The sequence below is a fragment of the Coccomyxa subellipsoidea genome (genome assembly GCF_000258705.1).
Source record: "Coccomyxa subellipsoidea C-169, whole genome shotgun sequence".
In the NCBI taxonomy this organism is placed as follows: Eukaryota; Viridiplantae; Chlorophyta; class Trebouxiophyceae; family Coccomyxaceae; genus Coccomyxa; species Coccomyxa subellipsoidea.
The window spans coordinates 1,101,286-1,116,941 of record NW_005178039.1 but is presented as its reverse complement, the minus strand read 5'-3'; the positions used below and the strand labels follow the sequence as shown (position 1 = coordinate 1,116,941).

Below are 15,656 nucleotides of genomic sequence, written 5' to 3'. Positions count from 1 at the left end.
AAGGAATTGGAAGAGCTGGTCCTGTTTTGGCTAAGCATGCTGACTTCGAATCTGAATGCTACTCTTCAGTTTTCAGAGTGCACCCCAGAAGAAGGTGCCACAGTGCCGTTCAGACATGCATGCCAGAACTTTAATGCGAATTGCCCTTGTGGTCAACTGCAATGGCTGTAGCATGACACAGGAGGTGGCAAGACTCTTTCGGAACCGGGGTCAGCAGGATGCAGCTTCAAAATGGCGAGGAACGATCTTATTGATGCTATTAATTGGATTTGTCACAAAATATTGCGAGCGGGGACCGTGCATGTCATATGACAGCATCCACATATTGCTGCTGATGCTAGAAGGACAACGCAAGCATGCACAGGCTCACAGCTAACGATGCCTGTCACGCTTCCTGTCCTCTCTGTCGTCAACCTCACGCTCATGGCCCCTCTTCTCTCTGTGCCTCTCTTTCCGGTCTCTGTCAGTGTCCCTGTCCTTCCCTCGCTCCCTGTCTTTGTGTTCCCTCTTTTCCTTGTGCCTGTGCTTCTCATCCCTGTCCCTGTGCCGCCGCTGCTCCCTCTCCTTCTCCTTCTCTCCATCGTCCTCAGCACCCCTGTCCACCCCGAGTTTCCTTCAGACCCCTTCAGACCCCAAAATAGACTTAATTGCAGCTTCCAGCCATGCAATTTGCCGCCACCAGCCAGACGTCCTGGACTCGGCTACTCAACAACCACAAACCAAAGTTTGCTTTGCTGACATGTAGCAGTATGCCCGGAATAAGGGCTCAGGATCTTGCTTCACCTTTTGGAGGTGCGCCCGTTCTCTGCGTCGGCCGTCGAAGCAGCGGCGCCCTGCCGGGCCTCGGCCGGCGGCGGCGCGGCGCCCGTCTCCGGCAGAGCATCCAGGTTGAAGGGGTCGGCCTCCTCGTCAGCATCGGCCACCGCGCCGTTGGCGGCCGGCTCCGCGGCGTCCGGCGGCGGCAGCGGCGGCAGGGCCTCCTCCTCCTTGTAGCCCAGCTCGAGCAGCAGCCGCATGACCTTGGCGCGCTGGCGATCGGCCTCCTCCGCGCCGCCCTCGTCGCCGATGGCGTCATGGAACTCCTTCAGCTTGCCGCGCACGCCCTCCAATGTCAGCCCCTGTCCATGCCGGTTACAGTGACTGTTAGATGACCACAACCTCCTTAATATGACATTGATGGGACCCTTGATGCATTGCCTGCTGCACCTGGCGCAGAGGTCCTGCTTCTTTGCAACTTCACCAGTGCTGCGTGGTATCTGATGCTGACATACCGACTGCAGGCAGTGCCAGTAAAATGTCCTGTCTAGGTGAGCAGCTGATGCCAATGCTGTCATGAAGGTCTCCAACTAGCACGGGATAATCACAAATGCACAGGAAGTGAAGGGACCATGCCTGCCGCTGCAGGAGCTGTTGGCTCTATTCTCATGAACGTCTCAGATTGGCAGGGATATTTCACAAATGCTCAGGAGGTGAAGGGGGCACGCCTGTTGGTGCAGAAGCAGCAGGATGCGCTTGCGCAGGCTGACGTCGCCATGGAACCAGAGGTGGCCCAGGATGAGCGTGCACTGCTGCAGCGTGAACAGCCCGGCCTCCATGCGCGCCACCAGCATGTAGTCCTCGTCCATGTCCTCCAAATCCTCCTCCGGCATGTCTGCCAGCCGCTCCTGCACATGCCGGCACATGCTCACCAATTGCTGCTAGGCTATCCCTCTGCAGGAGTAAAGGTCTCTTGACCTGCCAGTCACAGATGACGCACACCTTCCGTTTGTAAATAAAGTGCACCGCAGTGAAGAGATCTGGCGGCACTTGAAAACTCCTTATTGCGCCATCATGCCAGCAAGAATGTATTCAAGAATCAGCATGCATACTCGGCAAAGGTACAAAGAAGTGTCTGGAAAGGTCTCAAGCCAAAGGTCTCAGGCAATCAAAAGTAGTAGTAAACGGTGGAGAGGTTGGGCGGACCTCTTCGGCGCGCACGCGGGCGTCGTAGCGGGTGTACAGCTCCATGATGTGGTCGCACTTCTCAAACTCGTTCTCAACGAACTTGGCGCAGACACGGTCGCGGCGGCTGCCGCGCGCCAGGTTGTTGAGAAGGCTACTGATGATGCTAACCACTCGCTCCTCCTCGTCCCCTTCATGCCCCTCCTCCCCCTTCCTCCGCTTGATCTGGCGCCCGCAATTAAGTTGTGAGAGGCTTTAAATAAGCTGCAAAAGCATGCACATCAGGAGATGGCTGGGCAGTGCTGATCTCCTTGTGGTCTGCAGCACGTTCTAGAAAGCAGGGTGGCCGTTTGCTTTCATGCAGTGAAATTAATTCACAGCAGGCTAAAAAAGTGCAAACTGATGGCACTCCGCAGGTATGATGCATGCAACGTTTTCCGAGTGAGAATGCAATTGCTCACCTTCGACTTGCCCATGAAGATGGAGAAGAGGGTCTTCAGGCCCAGCACATCCACAAAGCGCTCGCAGGCGGCCGGACACCGCGTGCATGCAAAGTCCTGCCACCACATCTTTAACTTTCAACTTCAATTTTACATCCGCAGTATAAATTGCACGAGAATACCATTGCCCAAAGATGATGGCAGGAAAGTGGCAAGGCAAGGGGTCGCACCAGGGCCTTGAGCGCGCCGGCGCGGACAGACTTCTTCTGCTTCAGGATGAGCACCATGAGCTCCACGCCCTCGGCCTCCACAAACAGCTGCCGGTTCTTGGGCGTCATCAGCGTCGAGCAGAGCGCATTGAACAGGTTCTCCACGTACTCCGTCTCGTCGTCCGACGTCGCCGGCCGGTTCTTGTACGGCACAATGGCCTGCATGCCCAAATAAACATGAGCTGCTGCCGCACACCCGCGCAGCAAGAAGATACCACCAAGGGAGCTTCATAGTCAACACATGCATGGAATGAGGTCTGCTTTTATGGCTCCTCTATTGATTGCTCTATCTTCAAACACCCTGGATAGAGAATGAAGAGAAACAAGCGAAGCTGGCTTGATCTTTGTCTTGATCTTGATCACACTGGAGCTGCAGTGCATCTCAGGGAAAAAAACTATGCCAGGGGCGTACCTGCAGCAGCACGTCTATGCCATTGAGGTCTGCCAGCCTCTGCGCATTCTCCTGGCTGCTCTGCAGGAGCACACCCAGCACCTCGCCAACAGAGCCCTTGTTGACATCAAACTCCCTCGACTTCAGTCGCTGCAGCATCCACTTCAAGACCTTTGTGCGCTTCACCAGCTCCTCGGCCACCTGCCATTCATCCATATGTCATATCTGTTTCTGTAGATGTGTGTGAGTGTGTTGTATGCATTGTAGCTACCCTGATCTCTAACAGATTGCGTGATTGTGATCCCTGTAGGCAGTCCCCTCTATTACTTACTCAGAATTATGACCATCAGACTTGGTACCGCATGTTCAGCTGTGATAAGGATGACAATGACCCCAGAAGGATGGGGGCATCCCCATCCAACTCTGCCAGGGGTCTGTATTGAAAGAGCTTAGGCTCCGCCTGCCACGCAAAGCTTTCAGGGCAGCGGAATGTTTGCATTTTGAGTTTTCTTGGCAGGCTGAGAGATGTGATCGCACCGCTGGTGACAGCTCGACCATGTTCTCAAAGATGGACAGCGTGTTTGTGACGGCCACGGCCTCCTCATCCACAGCCTCGTTGAATGAGGACAGCCTCTGCACCAGGGACTCCAGCGCACTGTTCTCAACCATGGCATCCACCAGTTCCTTCGCATCCTCTTCCTGCCCAAGCCAGAGATTGTCATCGTCAATAACCTCCTACAATCTCACTGCCTCGGGCCTCATAAAGGAGAATACAAAGTAGCACGCAAGATTAGACACCAGCGCTTGTAGGGAGATCTGACTGAGAGCAGAGCTGTCATGCAGTGGTGAGGTGTGCGGCGGAGAATGTGCAGCTTACCGAGTCCTCGATGGCATCTGCATCGGTGAGCTCTCGCAGGAGCTCGAGGGCGGACGCTGCAATGTCGCCGTTGTCGTGGGACAGCAGAGTCAGGATGGAGGGCACAGCGCCCAAGCGCACCAGCTCTGGGTAGAGCTCCGGGTATCCTGCAATGGCCTGCAGCCTGCGCACCTCCTCGTCCAGGTCCAACTCGCTGGCCATGAACTTCTCTGGGGCATCCGCATGCTTCATGCGCGCCTCCAGATTCTCCTTGTACTGTGCGCACAGCATAACATATGTATGGCACACCTCTCAACAAATCTGCTTGATTTCCTCTGCAGTTGAATGTAATCCCATCGAACACCCAAGCGGTGCATGCTCTTTGCAATGCTATCCAATTTGTTTCTTGGAGTGCATGCATGCATGTGATCGATGTTGGCAAGGCGCAGTATCACATCAGTAAGTATCAAGGCTCACCTTTCTGTCAAAGGAGAGGACCAAGCGCTTCAAGCCTCTAGCATCCAGAAGAGCCTGCACGCCATTTGCCTCCTCACAAACCACGCATTGATATGATCTCAAGCAGAACAGGCCTGGTGTTCCAAAAAGTACAAGTGTTGTGCAGAAGCTGGGTTCCTCCTGCGAATTTACCTGGTCATTCCCGGCCTCCTCTGCCTGCTCCTCTGCCTCTTTCAGCAGCTGCTCGGGATCAAGTTGCACTGGTGCCTTTTTAATAGGCTCCTCAATTTCTGGCTCAGCAACTTTCGGCTGGTGGGCGTCGGCATAGTACCTACAAAAGCATGGAATTATTGCAATGTAAAATCCTGATATCGGCATGTTGTAGCATTCAATACAGGGAATCGATGCTGCGATCATGTGCACTGTCACTTGTTTCATATATCTCAGACATCGATAGAAATCCATCTCGCGCGTACCCCACTCCCTTGGTTCCGAGAGAGAAGAAGAAACCAGGCTTGGCTCCTTCAAATTTACTGGCTGCAATAAACTCCTGCTGTGTTGCTGCTCCCTTCTGCTTATCTTGCAAACCCCCAACGATGCTGTTGAAGGCAGCTTGCAGCACTGCTACAGGTGCATCTCGCGACATATTTGCTGATCAGAGCCTTTTTGGCCCCCAAGGCCCAGCTTCGAGGCTCTTACACAGCAATGTAGCCGTCAGATATCCCAGAATTTACTCACAGGCTTTCGTAGCATAGGCGATCGTACGGATTTTGATTCCCTTCAGAGAAGAGGACAATTTATGGCTTGTATCACCCTGTTAATGATTTGTAGTCCTCCTGCAAGGCTTGGCTCAAGGCAGGGCAAACCCTCTTCCAGCATGGCATGAGGCATCTAGGGTTTCTTTTCTCGAAATTCCTAAAGTTTGTTAGGCGGAACACTACCAAGCAGCTTGTACCAAAATTTAATACACATCAAAGCCAATAAGAGCTCGATTGATAAGCAATCTAAATCCGGGTTTCCGGCAATTGCATTCCGCAGCTTCTCGTAGATCCTCAAGATGCTGGTCGCCAGGAAGCCAGACACTCAGGTCGCTTACAAGCAACTGAAGCGCCACCTGGTGGCTCTAGGAGCTTGGGTGGCCTTCGTTAGGGTGCTCCCATACGCCCTGCAGGCTGCGCAGAACAGCAAGCAGACTCGCTAAGAGCTCTTTAGTGATTAATAGCCTGCACAGGATGTGCGGGATATTTGGTTATTACAATTACAGGGTGTCTCGTGACAGACGTGCAATATTGGAGTATCTCTTCACGGGATTGCGCCGTCTTGAGTACAGAGGCTACGATTCTGCTGGGATCTCCTTCGACTGCGACCCTGTGCACCCTGTGAACGGCAGCACCTTCTCTGTAGATGGCACCTTCGGAAACGGGGTTGCGCACTCGAATGGCCTCAAGCCTGAGGTGGTGCTCGAGAAAGCCAGTGCCAGCATCGTCAGCACGCCAGTGGTCATCAAGTCCTCAGGCAAGGTGGATGCCCTGGTCAAATTGGCCTATGAGGAGGCGGTGAAGCAAGGAATCGACCTGGACGAGGTTCTGGACAATCATGCTGGCATTGCGCACACGCGTTGGGCCACGCATGGAGTCCCCTCAGCTACAAATAGCCACCCGCAGGTTTCCGATGCAGAACACAAGTTTGTGGTGGTGCACAACGGCATAATCACCAACTACAAGGCCTTGAAGGATTTCCTGGTGAGGCTCTCCTAAAACGCTGGAGATATGCATAGAAAATCCCGTCCACTAACCAAGCAATTTCCACCAATTTCTACAAATGTCTGTCCTCCTGGACAAATATGTTTTCAGCAGTACATCTGAGCAGTCATGCATGTATGTGCAGATCAAGCGTGGCGAGGTATTCATCTCTGAGACTGACACGGAGGTCATCCCAAAGCTGTGCAACTACGTCTACAAGAGCACCCAGGAGAAGCTGTCCTTCAACGAGGTACCACCCCCACCACCCAATTACTGCTTTTGACTGTCCTGCCCGCTATCGCAGTCTTGTGTGCTAGCACTCAGCTCTCTTCCACGCTCTCAATTCCTTTCAATACGTGCCTTTGGTGATGGTTTGGGATGCATGCGCAGCTGATACTGGAGGTGATCAGCAAGCTGGAGGGGGCATATGGGCTGCTTTTCAAGAGCGCATACTTCCCCGGTGAGCTGGTGGCATGCAAGCGCGGCTCGCCGCTGCTGCTGGGGATCAAGGAGGCCGAGGCTCTGCGCCCCCTGCAGTCCAGCCCCATGCGCAGGCCCAACCCGGGCGATTCCTTCGAGGCATTTATCGCCTCTGATGCCTCCGCCTTTGTGGAGCACACCAAGCAGTGAGTGCCCCTTGCTCTTGTTTTATTCATATCTTTTCAGGCCTGCGCTCAGGTGACTTTGAACTAAGTTCAATTATGACCTCCTGCTGCGCTGAATGGCGCATGTCCTGGTTATCTTCTGGCGGTGCTTATGAGCGCCACTTCCATGCTTTACTCTAGCGCTCAGATCTTTGTTGGCTGGACTTTGGACTCACGCTACATCGATGATTGCCCGCCCAAGAGTCCCATCGTGTGTAGTGACATGCAGCATCTATAATCGCCATTTCTGGTGGAGGTGAAGAAATTTCTGAGAGCGCCTGAAGAGAGTGGCAATGCTGGCGCCAGGATGATTGTGCTGGAGGACAACGACCTGCTGCACCTAGCGAGGGGCACGTACGCGATCTACAACGTGTCCAAGGACGAGAGCGGCGCGGCGTACGGCAGCGTGTCGCGCGCGCTGAGCACGCTGGACATGGAGGTCAACTCCATCATGAAGGGCGGCTACGACCACTACATGCAGAAGGAGATCAACGAGCAGCCCGACTCCGTCCTGCAGACCATGCGCGGCCGCGTCAAGTTCGACCGCCAGCCCAAGGTGTGCATGTTGCGGCCTCTCCAGTCAACGTGGGAATCCCTTTGACCTCAGCTGTCTTTGCATCACGCGCATGATGCAGCCTCTCCAGCCAACTCCGGGGACCTCTTAAGTATGCTGCCTTTGCATCACTGTCTCACAAAGTGGAGGGTCGTGACTGCAAATACCACTGCTGTTACAGAGCAGATAGGCATTGAGGTCCTTTGGGTGTCAGCATGTCTGGAAGGGGTGTGTTACAAGATGCAAAATAACCGGCAGCATTCCATTGATGAGTCAGGCAGGGCTGACAATGCATGCCATGTGGCACAGGCAATGGACCCGTCGTGGGACCCCTACCACGAGAAGCGCATCACGCTGGGAGGTCTGGTGGACCGCATATCAACCATCCGCAGCGGCCGCCGTGTCATGTTTGTGGCCTGTGGCACCTCCTACCACGCCTGCCTCGCCTGCCGCCAGACCATGGAAGAGCTCGCCGAGCTACCTGTGCGCCCTCACTCGCCCCCTGACTGACACCACTGTGTATGCTCTTGCTCTAAGCGTGACAATGTCGTCTTCCTGCATATTGCTTAAAGGTTATCTTGTCAGGCGAAGGCGTCAGCATGCATGGCGGCGTCGAAGAGTTGTTGTCTCCTGGATGTTGCTGGACACATGTCATCTTGCTGCGTTTTAGTTAATGCACATCATCTGCCTGCAATTCTCTTTATGCAAGGCACCTTGATGCATCCTGCCCGTCACATGCAAGGGCATGAGTATAATGCTGCTAGGTGAAACATGTCAGTTGGGCGAGTAATGTGTACTAATTGTGCAGGTGTCGCTGGAGCTGGCGTCGGACCTGCTGGACAGGCGGGCGCCGATCTTCCGCGACGACATGTGCGTCTTTGTCAGCCAGTCCGGCGAGACCGCCGACACCCTCAAGGTGCGCGCAAAGCCCCACAGCCCCTTCTTCTCTCTCAGGAGGGCCCCTGACCCAACCCCAATGTGCTGGGTTTGCATGGCAGACAAGTAGTCCCTTGTACGGCGTAAAATGCATGTACATCCCAATTTCAGGTGTTAGGTTTCAAAAAGGGGTAAGATTTGTAGCATTTAATTACCTGCAGACAAAGCCAAGGTAGGATTGTAAAGTGTACAGCTGCGACTCCCGAGCAAGTCATCAGATCCGGCGCATGTTCTGAGGACTGGGCGCAATATTCAGGCGCTGGAGTATGCGAAGGAGAGGGGCGCGCTGTGCATCGGGGTGACCAACACGGTGGGGTCGGCCATCGCGCGCTCAACGCACTGCGGCGTCCACATCAATGCCGGCTGCGAAATCGGCGTTGCCTCCACCAAAGCCTACACCTCCCAGGTCCCTCCCTCTCCCCTGCCCCCTTCCAGCCTGTCTTGTGCGCACGCTTCATGTGTTGTGTGTGCTCTGCGAGGCTCTGTGGGGCAGATGGGGCGCTAGAGGGCAAAAGTATGACGTCTGTGCCCTGTGCTTCTCTGCGAGGAAATAAGCGCGCGATTCAACAGTGAAGCATTACGTAACAGATGCCATCTTTCTGTCCTGTGGACGCATCCCCTTTTTCCACGGAGCATATGCCAGCCCAAGCCAATTGTTCTATGCAGTGTTTATTTCTGCTGCACTTTACCATGCCAGAGAGCTGAGTGTGAAAGGCGTGCATTGTGCAGATGGTGGCGCTGACGATGATGGCGTTGGCGCTGAGTGAGGATTCCATCCGCCTGCGCCCCAAGCGCAACTCCATCATAGACGCGCTCGGGGTCCTGCCAGACCAGATCCGCGAGGTGCGCTCGGGAGCCCCCATTACATTCTCTTCACGTGGGTTTCTCTGCACTTCGGACACTGTCAGAGGCAGTGCAGCAGCGGGCCTTGGCAGCATTTGGCAGACTGACAAGCGCAATGCACCAGCTGAGCCTTGGCTCCCACTGCAGACAGTCATGCGCAGCACAGGAGCTGTGGTCATGTGCATGGGCCAAAGGTTTGTTTGAGCTGTTCGTGCGTGCAGGTGCTGAAGCTGGATGCTGAGATGCTCAGCCTGGCAGAGCAGCTGAAGGAGGAGCAGAGCCTGCTGGTCTTCGGCCGCGGCTACAACTATGCCACCGCCCTGGAGGCCGCCCTCAAGGTACGCACACTCCCTCCCAGGACACCTCCTTTATGACCCCACGCAAGGGGCACTATGGACATCTCCCCTGTGCCAGTAGAATGTGTCCGTCATCTTCACGGTGCCCTTCAAGGGTAGCAGCAGTAGTGTGTACGCAAATTTTGCCGGAGAAAGAGTGCTCTCAGATCCGTCACAGTGTGCTTAACAGTGATCTTCACAGTCTGTAGGTCCCCAATCAGTCCCATTCATTCCCGATCAGTCCTCGTATACACAATAGCTCTTGCTCCTCTCAGAGAGTCCTCAAAATGGAGCTTGAGCCCGCGTTGATTGACTTGAAAAGGGGCGTGCGCGCACAGGTGAAGGAGGTGGCGCTGATGCACAGCGAGGGCATACTGGCTGGGGAGATGAAGCACGGGCCGCTGGCTCTGGTGGACGAGCTGCTGCCCATTATCGTGATCGCGACGCGCGACCGCATGTACCAGAAGATGCTCAGCGTGGTGCAGCAGCTCCTCGCGCGCGGCGCCCGCCTCATCATCCTCTGCAACTCCGGCGACTCCGACATGCAGGAGATCTGCGCCTCCGGCGGCTCCCGCCTCATCCAGGTGCCGCCCGCACCCACCCGCTCCTTGCGCTGTTGACTGTGTATCTTTGAACTCGATGACTTCCAAGGATAATTTTGGGTTGCGATGGTCTTCCGCATGCAATTTTTTTACACGGGAGGAGGAAGCCCATGCAGGCGGTGAAGGTCTTGATTGATTGAGAGGGACAGGCGGTCTTCTTGTTGCGCAGACAAATTTTCTTCTCTGGGGTGTGAAGGATGAGTTGTGTGTGGGCAGGTGCCTGAGACGGTGGAGAGCCTACAGCCAATCATCAACATTGTTCCCCTGCAGCTGCTGTCATATCACTTGACGGTGCTGCGCGGCTTCAATGTGGACCAGCCGCGGAACCTGGCCAAGTCAGTGACTGTGTCTGAGGAGCACTGATGTGCTATCTTCTTGGTTGTGGTGGGAAGAGATCAATAATCTTTGCGTGCAATGCTTCAGTGTTGGCAAGGAATCGTGGAATCTCAGCAAAATGGAGCTTCATTTTTTTGATTTTACAATGTGTCTCTCCATTTGCTTTTGTTGAATGTCACATTACAAAATGCAAGCGTCCAGAGAAGATCATTGCGTCTGTTTGAGCATCGGGTATCTTAGGCAAGCTCTGTGTCATCTATCAAGTCTTCAGGTGGTCAAGATGAACTTCCTGGCTGCGTCCCTGATCTTCTCCATGAATTGTGCCGGCTCGTTCTGCCCTGCTGCCTTCGCAGCGTCGATATTCTGCTGTAACAGGTCTATCAGTGCTGTGTCTATCTCATTGTCCCCTGCATGTGCATGCCGCCAGGATTCAGAAGCACACCAAGCCCTCTCTAGCTATCTCTAGTGCCATAATCCCAAGTGAAAGATTTGTGTCTATGCAAATACTGAAAAGGCAGTCATGCAACCCACCTGCCATCTCAAGCAGCGTCGCTTTCTTGTCCTTGGAGGTGAGCAGCTTCTTCATCCGCTCCAGAGGAGCGACCTTCCCCTCAACTGCGCTGTCCAATTTCTGCACGGCTCCCTTCAGATAGTTCATGAGCAGCTCAAGCTCTGCAACCCGATCCTGGTTGGCACTCGCCTTGAAACGCTCCTCACCTACACAAGCAGGGTCTGATTCACATGGTGCATCCAGGCAAGTAAGTGCTTGAGGGCGGGCAAACAGGTGAAAATACATACTGCAAAGCCGGTTGCTCCATGGAAGAAAGAAAGCAAGCAGGACGTACTGATCTGCTGCTGAAGGTATCCAAAGAGTTCCTCTGTGAGCAGTGGGCGACACCGAGCCACCTCATACTCCATCTCCTCGCTCTCTGTCGTCAGGAAAAATTCCACGGTCTCTGCATGTGTTTGCGGCAGCTTGCGCGCCTGCGGAGTGCACTTGCCTTTCTTAGCCACTTGCGCATGTGTTTGCACTAGCTCTCCAGCCCATCTGCTAATCTGCTGTCTTGAGATGCATGCAGGCAGTGACTCACCTCCCTCCTGGCCTGCAACTCTGCGCGTGCCTTCTCCCTCTCCTTCTCCATCTCTGCCTGAAGCTCCTTATCGTCCACAATTTGCTTCTGCAGCTGCCGGCGTGAAATGTGGCCCCCCTTTGGTGCCGCCAAAATGCCTTCAGGATCCTGCATCACAAATTGATCGTGCTTCATAGGAGGCTGCTTTGGTGGGGCATGAAACACCAAGGACATGGGTGGTGCCCTGTAGTGCGCTTTTATCACTCTGTTTAATCTCTAAAAGTCCCTGCGAAGCTTAGAACGGAAACAGAGGTGCATGATCACCCATCCAACGGCCATAGTCCGCAGCTGACACCTCCGCCTGCAAGTTTGCGGTGATTTCTGCAACACTGCCGAGCGAAAGATCGCATTCCTCCCCGCCAAAACGCTATTCTGCAGCATAATTCCGAAGGCCATCTTTACAAAGATGATCTTCCAACTCCCAACGCAACGAATCTGCTGTTGAGATCTGTGAAATTACAGAAGCCCACGGAACGCCAACGAAGAGCTAACAGACGGTAGGTCGATTGGATAGACTTGAAAATGAGCTTTACTGTTTCTCTCTTCAGTGCACCAGAAGCAATTAATTCTGTGCCGACAGAGTTGGACCATATCTAGATCAAGGTGGCGGTGACTCATGAGGTAGTCATCACGCTCGGTTGAACGAACCTTTCTTTCGCAGAGAGATCCAAGACGAGTCCCAAGCTAGCCCCAAACCGGTGATTAGGATACTCTCGAGTTGCCACATCTTTTCTGTGAACTTTGGTCTAGAAACCTGTCGCGTCCTACGTCCTTTCGCTCCAACGTTCAAGCCTGTTGGGACAATCTGGAAAAAAAATTAGCCCCATTGGATTGAATTTATTCTAAATAGACCTACAATAACAACTACGTCACGTAGAGTAGCAGGAGAAGGGCATCGCTGCCATTCCCGAAAGATCTCATCCTGTTCAGGTAGGATCCAGATCGTCAGGCTTAGTATACAGTGCTTATTATACCATGTGCAGACCATCGATAAATAGGGTGGCATGGATCTGTACATCATCGCGGCACTTGAGAATCCTATCAGCAGGTTCTACTGTGAAAGGATATGCATAGGCTGCGAAGATTGACTGTCAAGGCACTTTGCTGACGTGCACCTCACTGTGCTCAAAAGCGCAGCGCTTTGACACATCTCAACAACTCAATGAATGCGCGCTCTTGTCTTTGTTTCGATCTTATCTGTGGGCTGGTACTCAATTGAGAAGCGCAAAGAGCTCTGTTGCGTGGGACTTCTGTCTGGTGTGCATGCAGCACATATGTACTAAAGCGGTATGTATGGACACTCACAGGACCTTAGTCCAGCATGGCGGAGGCTAGTGATGCTAAGCCCGAGGTGGCAGCACCAGCAGAGCCCCTGGAGGCCTCAGAGGAAGTATCAGAGGCATTGCTATCCCATGAGAAGCTTCCCTTAGAGCTACCTGGCGACAATGGTGCCACATCCTCCCAGGCGGAGGGTGGACGCCCCACACAGGTGCTACATCTTATACGGATGCCACCCCCTTTCAGTGCCGGATTTTTTCTCTGTTACAGCACTGTACTGGGTTCTTCATCTAACCTCTGTTGTGCTGGTGCTCAGGGGACTCCATCTATGATGGCGTCACTGCCAAGCCCAGGCAATGCTTCTCGGCAGCCTGCAGGTGGAGACGACTCCCTTGTATGTCAATACTGTGCAACATGCTGAATCCTTCGCTTCTAGTTGCTCGGACGATAGCGTCTCTGAAGTGATGGATCTTTCACAGGCACCCCTGCCGGCACGCCAACCCTCCCCACCAGCTCCGCCGTAGCCAGCGGGGGCTTGAGGAGTTTTCCTGGCACACCCAACATGCCTCAAGGTATGCAACACACAATGTGTTTTGTGTGTTGCACTATCCTGCCGCACCAAGATCCTCCAAAGAGTTGCGCGTCATCACGCATGCATTGCGACAAGAGTCCTGTTCTAAATTCCATTCAGCCACTCAGTTCCACCTATTGCGCTTGAGGTAATTAGAAGGTATTGAACATATAAGGAATGCGCAGGTCCTCCAGGGCAGATGACCACGCCAGGCACTTCTGGCGTCAGCGGCAAATGGCGAGGCCCGTCTGTGCGGGCGTCCCCTATGAGCGCCACCACTCAGGGGCCACGCGTGCCGCCGCAGGACCCCGCCATCTTCACTGTCACCGACCGAAAGGTACATACTTCACCTACAACCGCAACAAAGTCTCCTATTCCTTGTGCTTCCGCCAAGGTTGACATCCTGTCCAGCTTGCCGCCTCGCAGGAAAAGCGTGTGAAAACTTACACAAGTAACAATGTAGCAGCCGGAAGTGAGATGGCATGTGCTTTATGATCTGCTTGGACAGATTTGCGCAAAAGTTCAACTTGCTGAGTGTTGTGGACAGGTGCGAGTGAGGGAGCACGAGAAGAACACGCCTCTGTACGTCCTGTGCAGAAAGTGGGTCCAGAACGAGCCAGACACAGAGCTGATGCCGCCCAAAGACCGGGCGGAGGAGGTGGCTGCAAAGGAGAGGGAGGCCGCCACAATCAAGCTGCCACCCATCCCCCAACCGACAGAAGAGGAAGAGGCGCAGGCCGCGCGGTTGCCTGAGCCGGAGGAGCCTCTGCCGCAGTCCCAGAAAGAGCGTCCCACAATAGAGGTGCGCAGCTACTGCACTGCCCTTATAAGGCAGGCTGCAGCAGGCTGCATCATGAACATTAGAATGCATGTGTCATGCATGGCTGGTGTCTGCATTTTTCACTGTGCAAACTGTTTGCATGTGTGTAGCCTGATGGGGAGACATAGCCAGAGTTCCCTCAAACCAAAGTCATTATTGGGAGGATAAGTTTCATTTGTGTGTCCACCTTCTCCTGACAAGGGCGTCTCTCTGTGTGGTGGGCAGGTGCTGAAGCGGCAGCACCAGGATCACTGGCTGGGCGTGCGCATGCACAACAGCGAGAAGTTCACGCTCAAGATGCGGCGCTTCCGCAGCCGCCTCAACACTCTCCTGACGCTGTCCGCCCCTCCCGCCGAAGCAGCCTGAGCTGTGTGATTCTGCAAAGGGCACTGAGATGCATGAATGAGGGGGTACACAGATATGGACACAGATCTAGATATGGACGTGTGAGAAGTTAGTCTAGCGATAATGTGCCTGTAACACCTGGCTACATGTTGGCCGAGTTTCTGCTAGGCTGTTTAAGTTTCAATGGCATGTGGCCACTTGTAGTTTGGGCCCCGTGGTTGAGGGTCCGCAATGTGGCAATGTGGACTGAACAAGCTGCTGCAACAGTGCCAAGCAGTTTTCCATGACCAGTCTAAGTCTTGTTTTTAGTTGCTGATGTGTTCCATCGGGTGCAGAAGTGTTCATATTGGTACGTCGTGAGCAGGAGGTGTACATTACTACAGAGATGTCAAACAGTGTGGTCCTGCCAAGTGTCTGCCACCAACTTCCACGAGTTTGCAATGGATCATGATCATTTGGCTCATTTGACTCAGCGCCTTGGAGCCGCTGCGGCCCGGAGCCGCTGCGGCCCGAAATGGATGTAAAGATCTTTGAGGAATTCCGGAAATTGGCAGCGCTGGTCAAAGATATTCTGCATTGCGCGTCGGCTTGCAATGCAATGCTTCTCGTCCTCGTTTGTGTCTCAAGTGGAACGAATGCTGCGGCCAGAGCTTGGGCCCAGGAGTTTGCATGCTTTGCATCACATGCCAAAATAGGGTCTGCGGGGGTCTGCTCGGGGGGGGCCGACGAGCGAGCTAGATTTGATCGTAACATGACATAAGACATCTTGTCTACAAGGAATTTATACATATTATCGTGCGTGCGAAAATCCTTAGTTTCCTGTGAGTCTAAACGAGATAGCGAACGGCGTTTAGTGGCATGTCCCTCAGAATAAGGCATCTCCAATAGTGCATGGCGCCGGAGGTGCTGTGTGGCACGTACCTTGCAGGATGCAAAATTCTGAGAAGGCTCGGTAAAGGATCGTCCGGCAAAGTTTATGAAGGTGCCTGCTCAACACTTGAGTACTTTCAGAGGTACTTCGTTGAGACCTAGGCCGACGCTCTTTCTAACGCCATCCACTCTGTGATTACTTCCAGGCGCTGACGGACAGACAGGCAAGAAAGTGGCAATTAAATTGGTAAGATCTGTCAGATTCAATATCCTGGGCTACTCAAGAAGTCAGTAAAAA

General features: G+C 53.8%; 3 protein-coding genes across 3 annotated transcripts; 2 read left to right on the top strand and 1 right to left on the bottom strand.

Annotated features, from left to right (window-relative positions):
- Positions 1-210: 210 nt before the first annotated feature.
- Positions 211-4,999, bottom strand: COCSUDRAFT_65130 (DUF1716-domain-containing protein; the record flags this gene model as incomplete). The annotated part of the gene is made up of 12 exons (XM_005649653.1): positions 211-595; positions 784-1,118; positions 1,527-1,664; positions 1,963-2,166; positions 2,403-2,498; positions 2,612-2,809; positions 3,063-3,242; positions 3,579-3,740; positions 3,919-4,173; positions 4,375-4,428; positions 4,546-4,684; positions 4,830-4,999. The coding sequence occupies 12 exons, from the start codon at positions 4,997-4,999 to the stop codon at positions 373-375; spliced, it is 2,154 nt and encodes a 717-aa protein (XP_005649710.1). The 3' UTR covers positions 211-372.
- A 311-nt stretch (positions 5,000-5,310) lies between these two features.
- COCSUDRAFT_27849 (isomerising glucosamine-fructose-6-phosphate aminotransferase) lies at positions 5,311-10,731 on the top strand. Its single transcript, XM_005649652.1, has 12 exons — positions 5,311-5,723; positions 5,808-6,095; positions 6,241-6,345; positions 6,486-6,721; positions 7,046-7,295; positions 7,635-7,775; positions 8,101-8,208; positions 8,485-8,634; positions 8,958-9,071; positions 9,293-9,409; positions 9,745-9,990; positions 10,225-10,731. The coding sequence occupies exons 1-12, from the start codon at positions 5,586-5,588 to the stop codon at positions 10,369-10,371; spliced, it is 2,040 nt and encodes a 679-aa protein (XP_005649709.1). The 5' UTR covers positions 5,311-5,585; the 3' UTR covers positions 10,372-10,731.
- A 2,064-nt stretch (positions 10,732-12,795) lies between these two features.
- COCSUDRAFT_40490 (hypothetical protein) lies at positions 12,796-14,509 on the top strand (the record flags this gene model as incomplete). The annotated part of the gene is made up of 5 exons (XM_005649651.1): positions 12,796-12,963; positions 13,069-13,129; positions 13,509-13,660; positions 13,871-14,125; positions 14,369-14,509. 5 exons carry the CDS (start codon positions 12,796-12,798, stop codon positions 14,507-14,509), a joined length of 777 nt encoding a protein of 258 aa, XP_005649708.1.
- Positions 14,510-15,656: the final 1,147 nt, after the last annotated feature.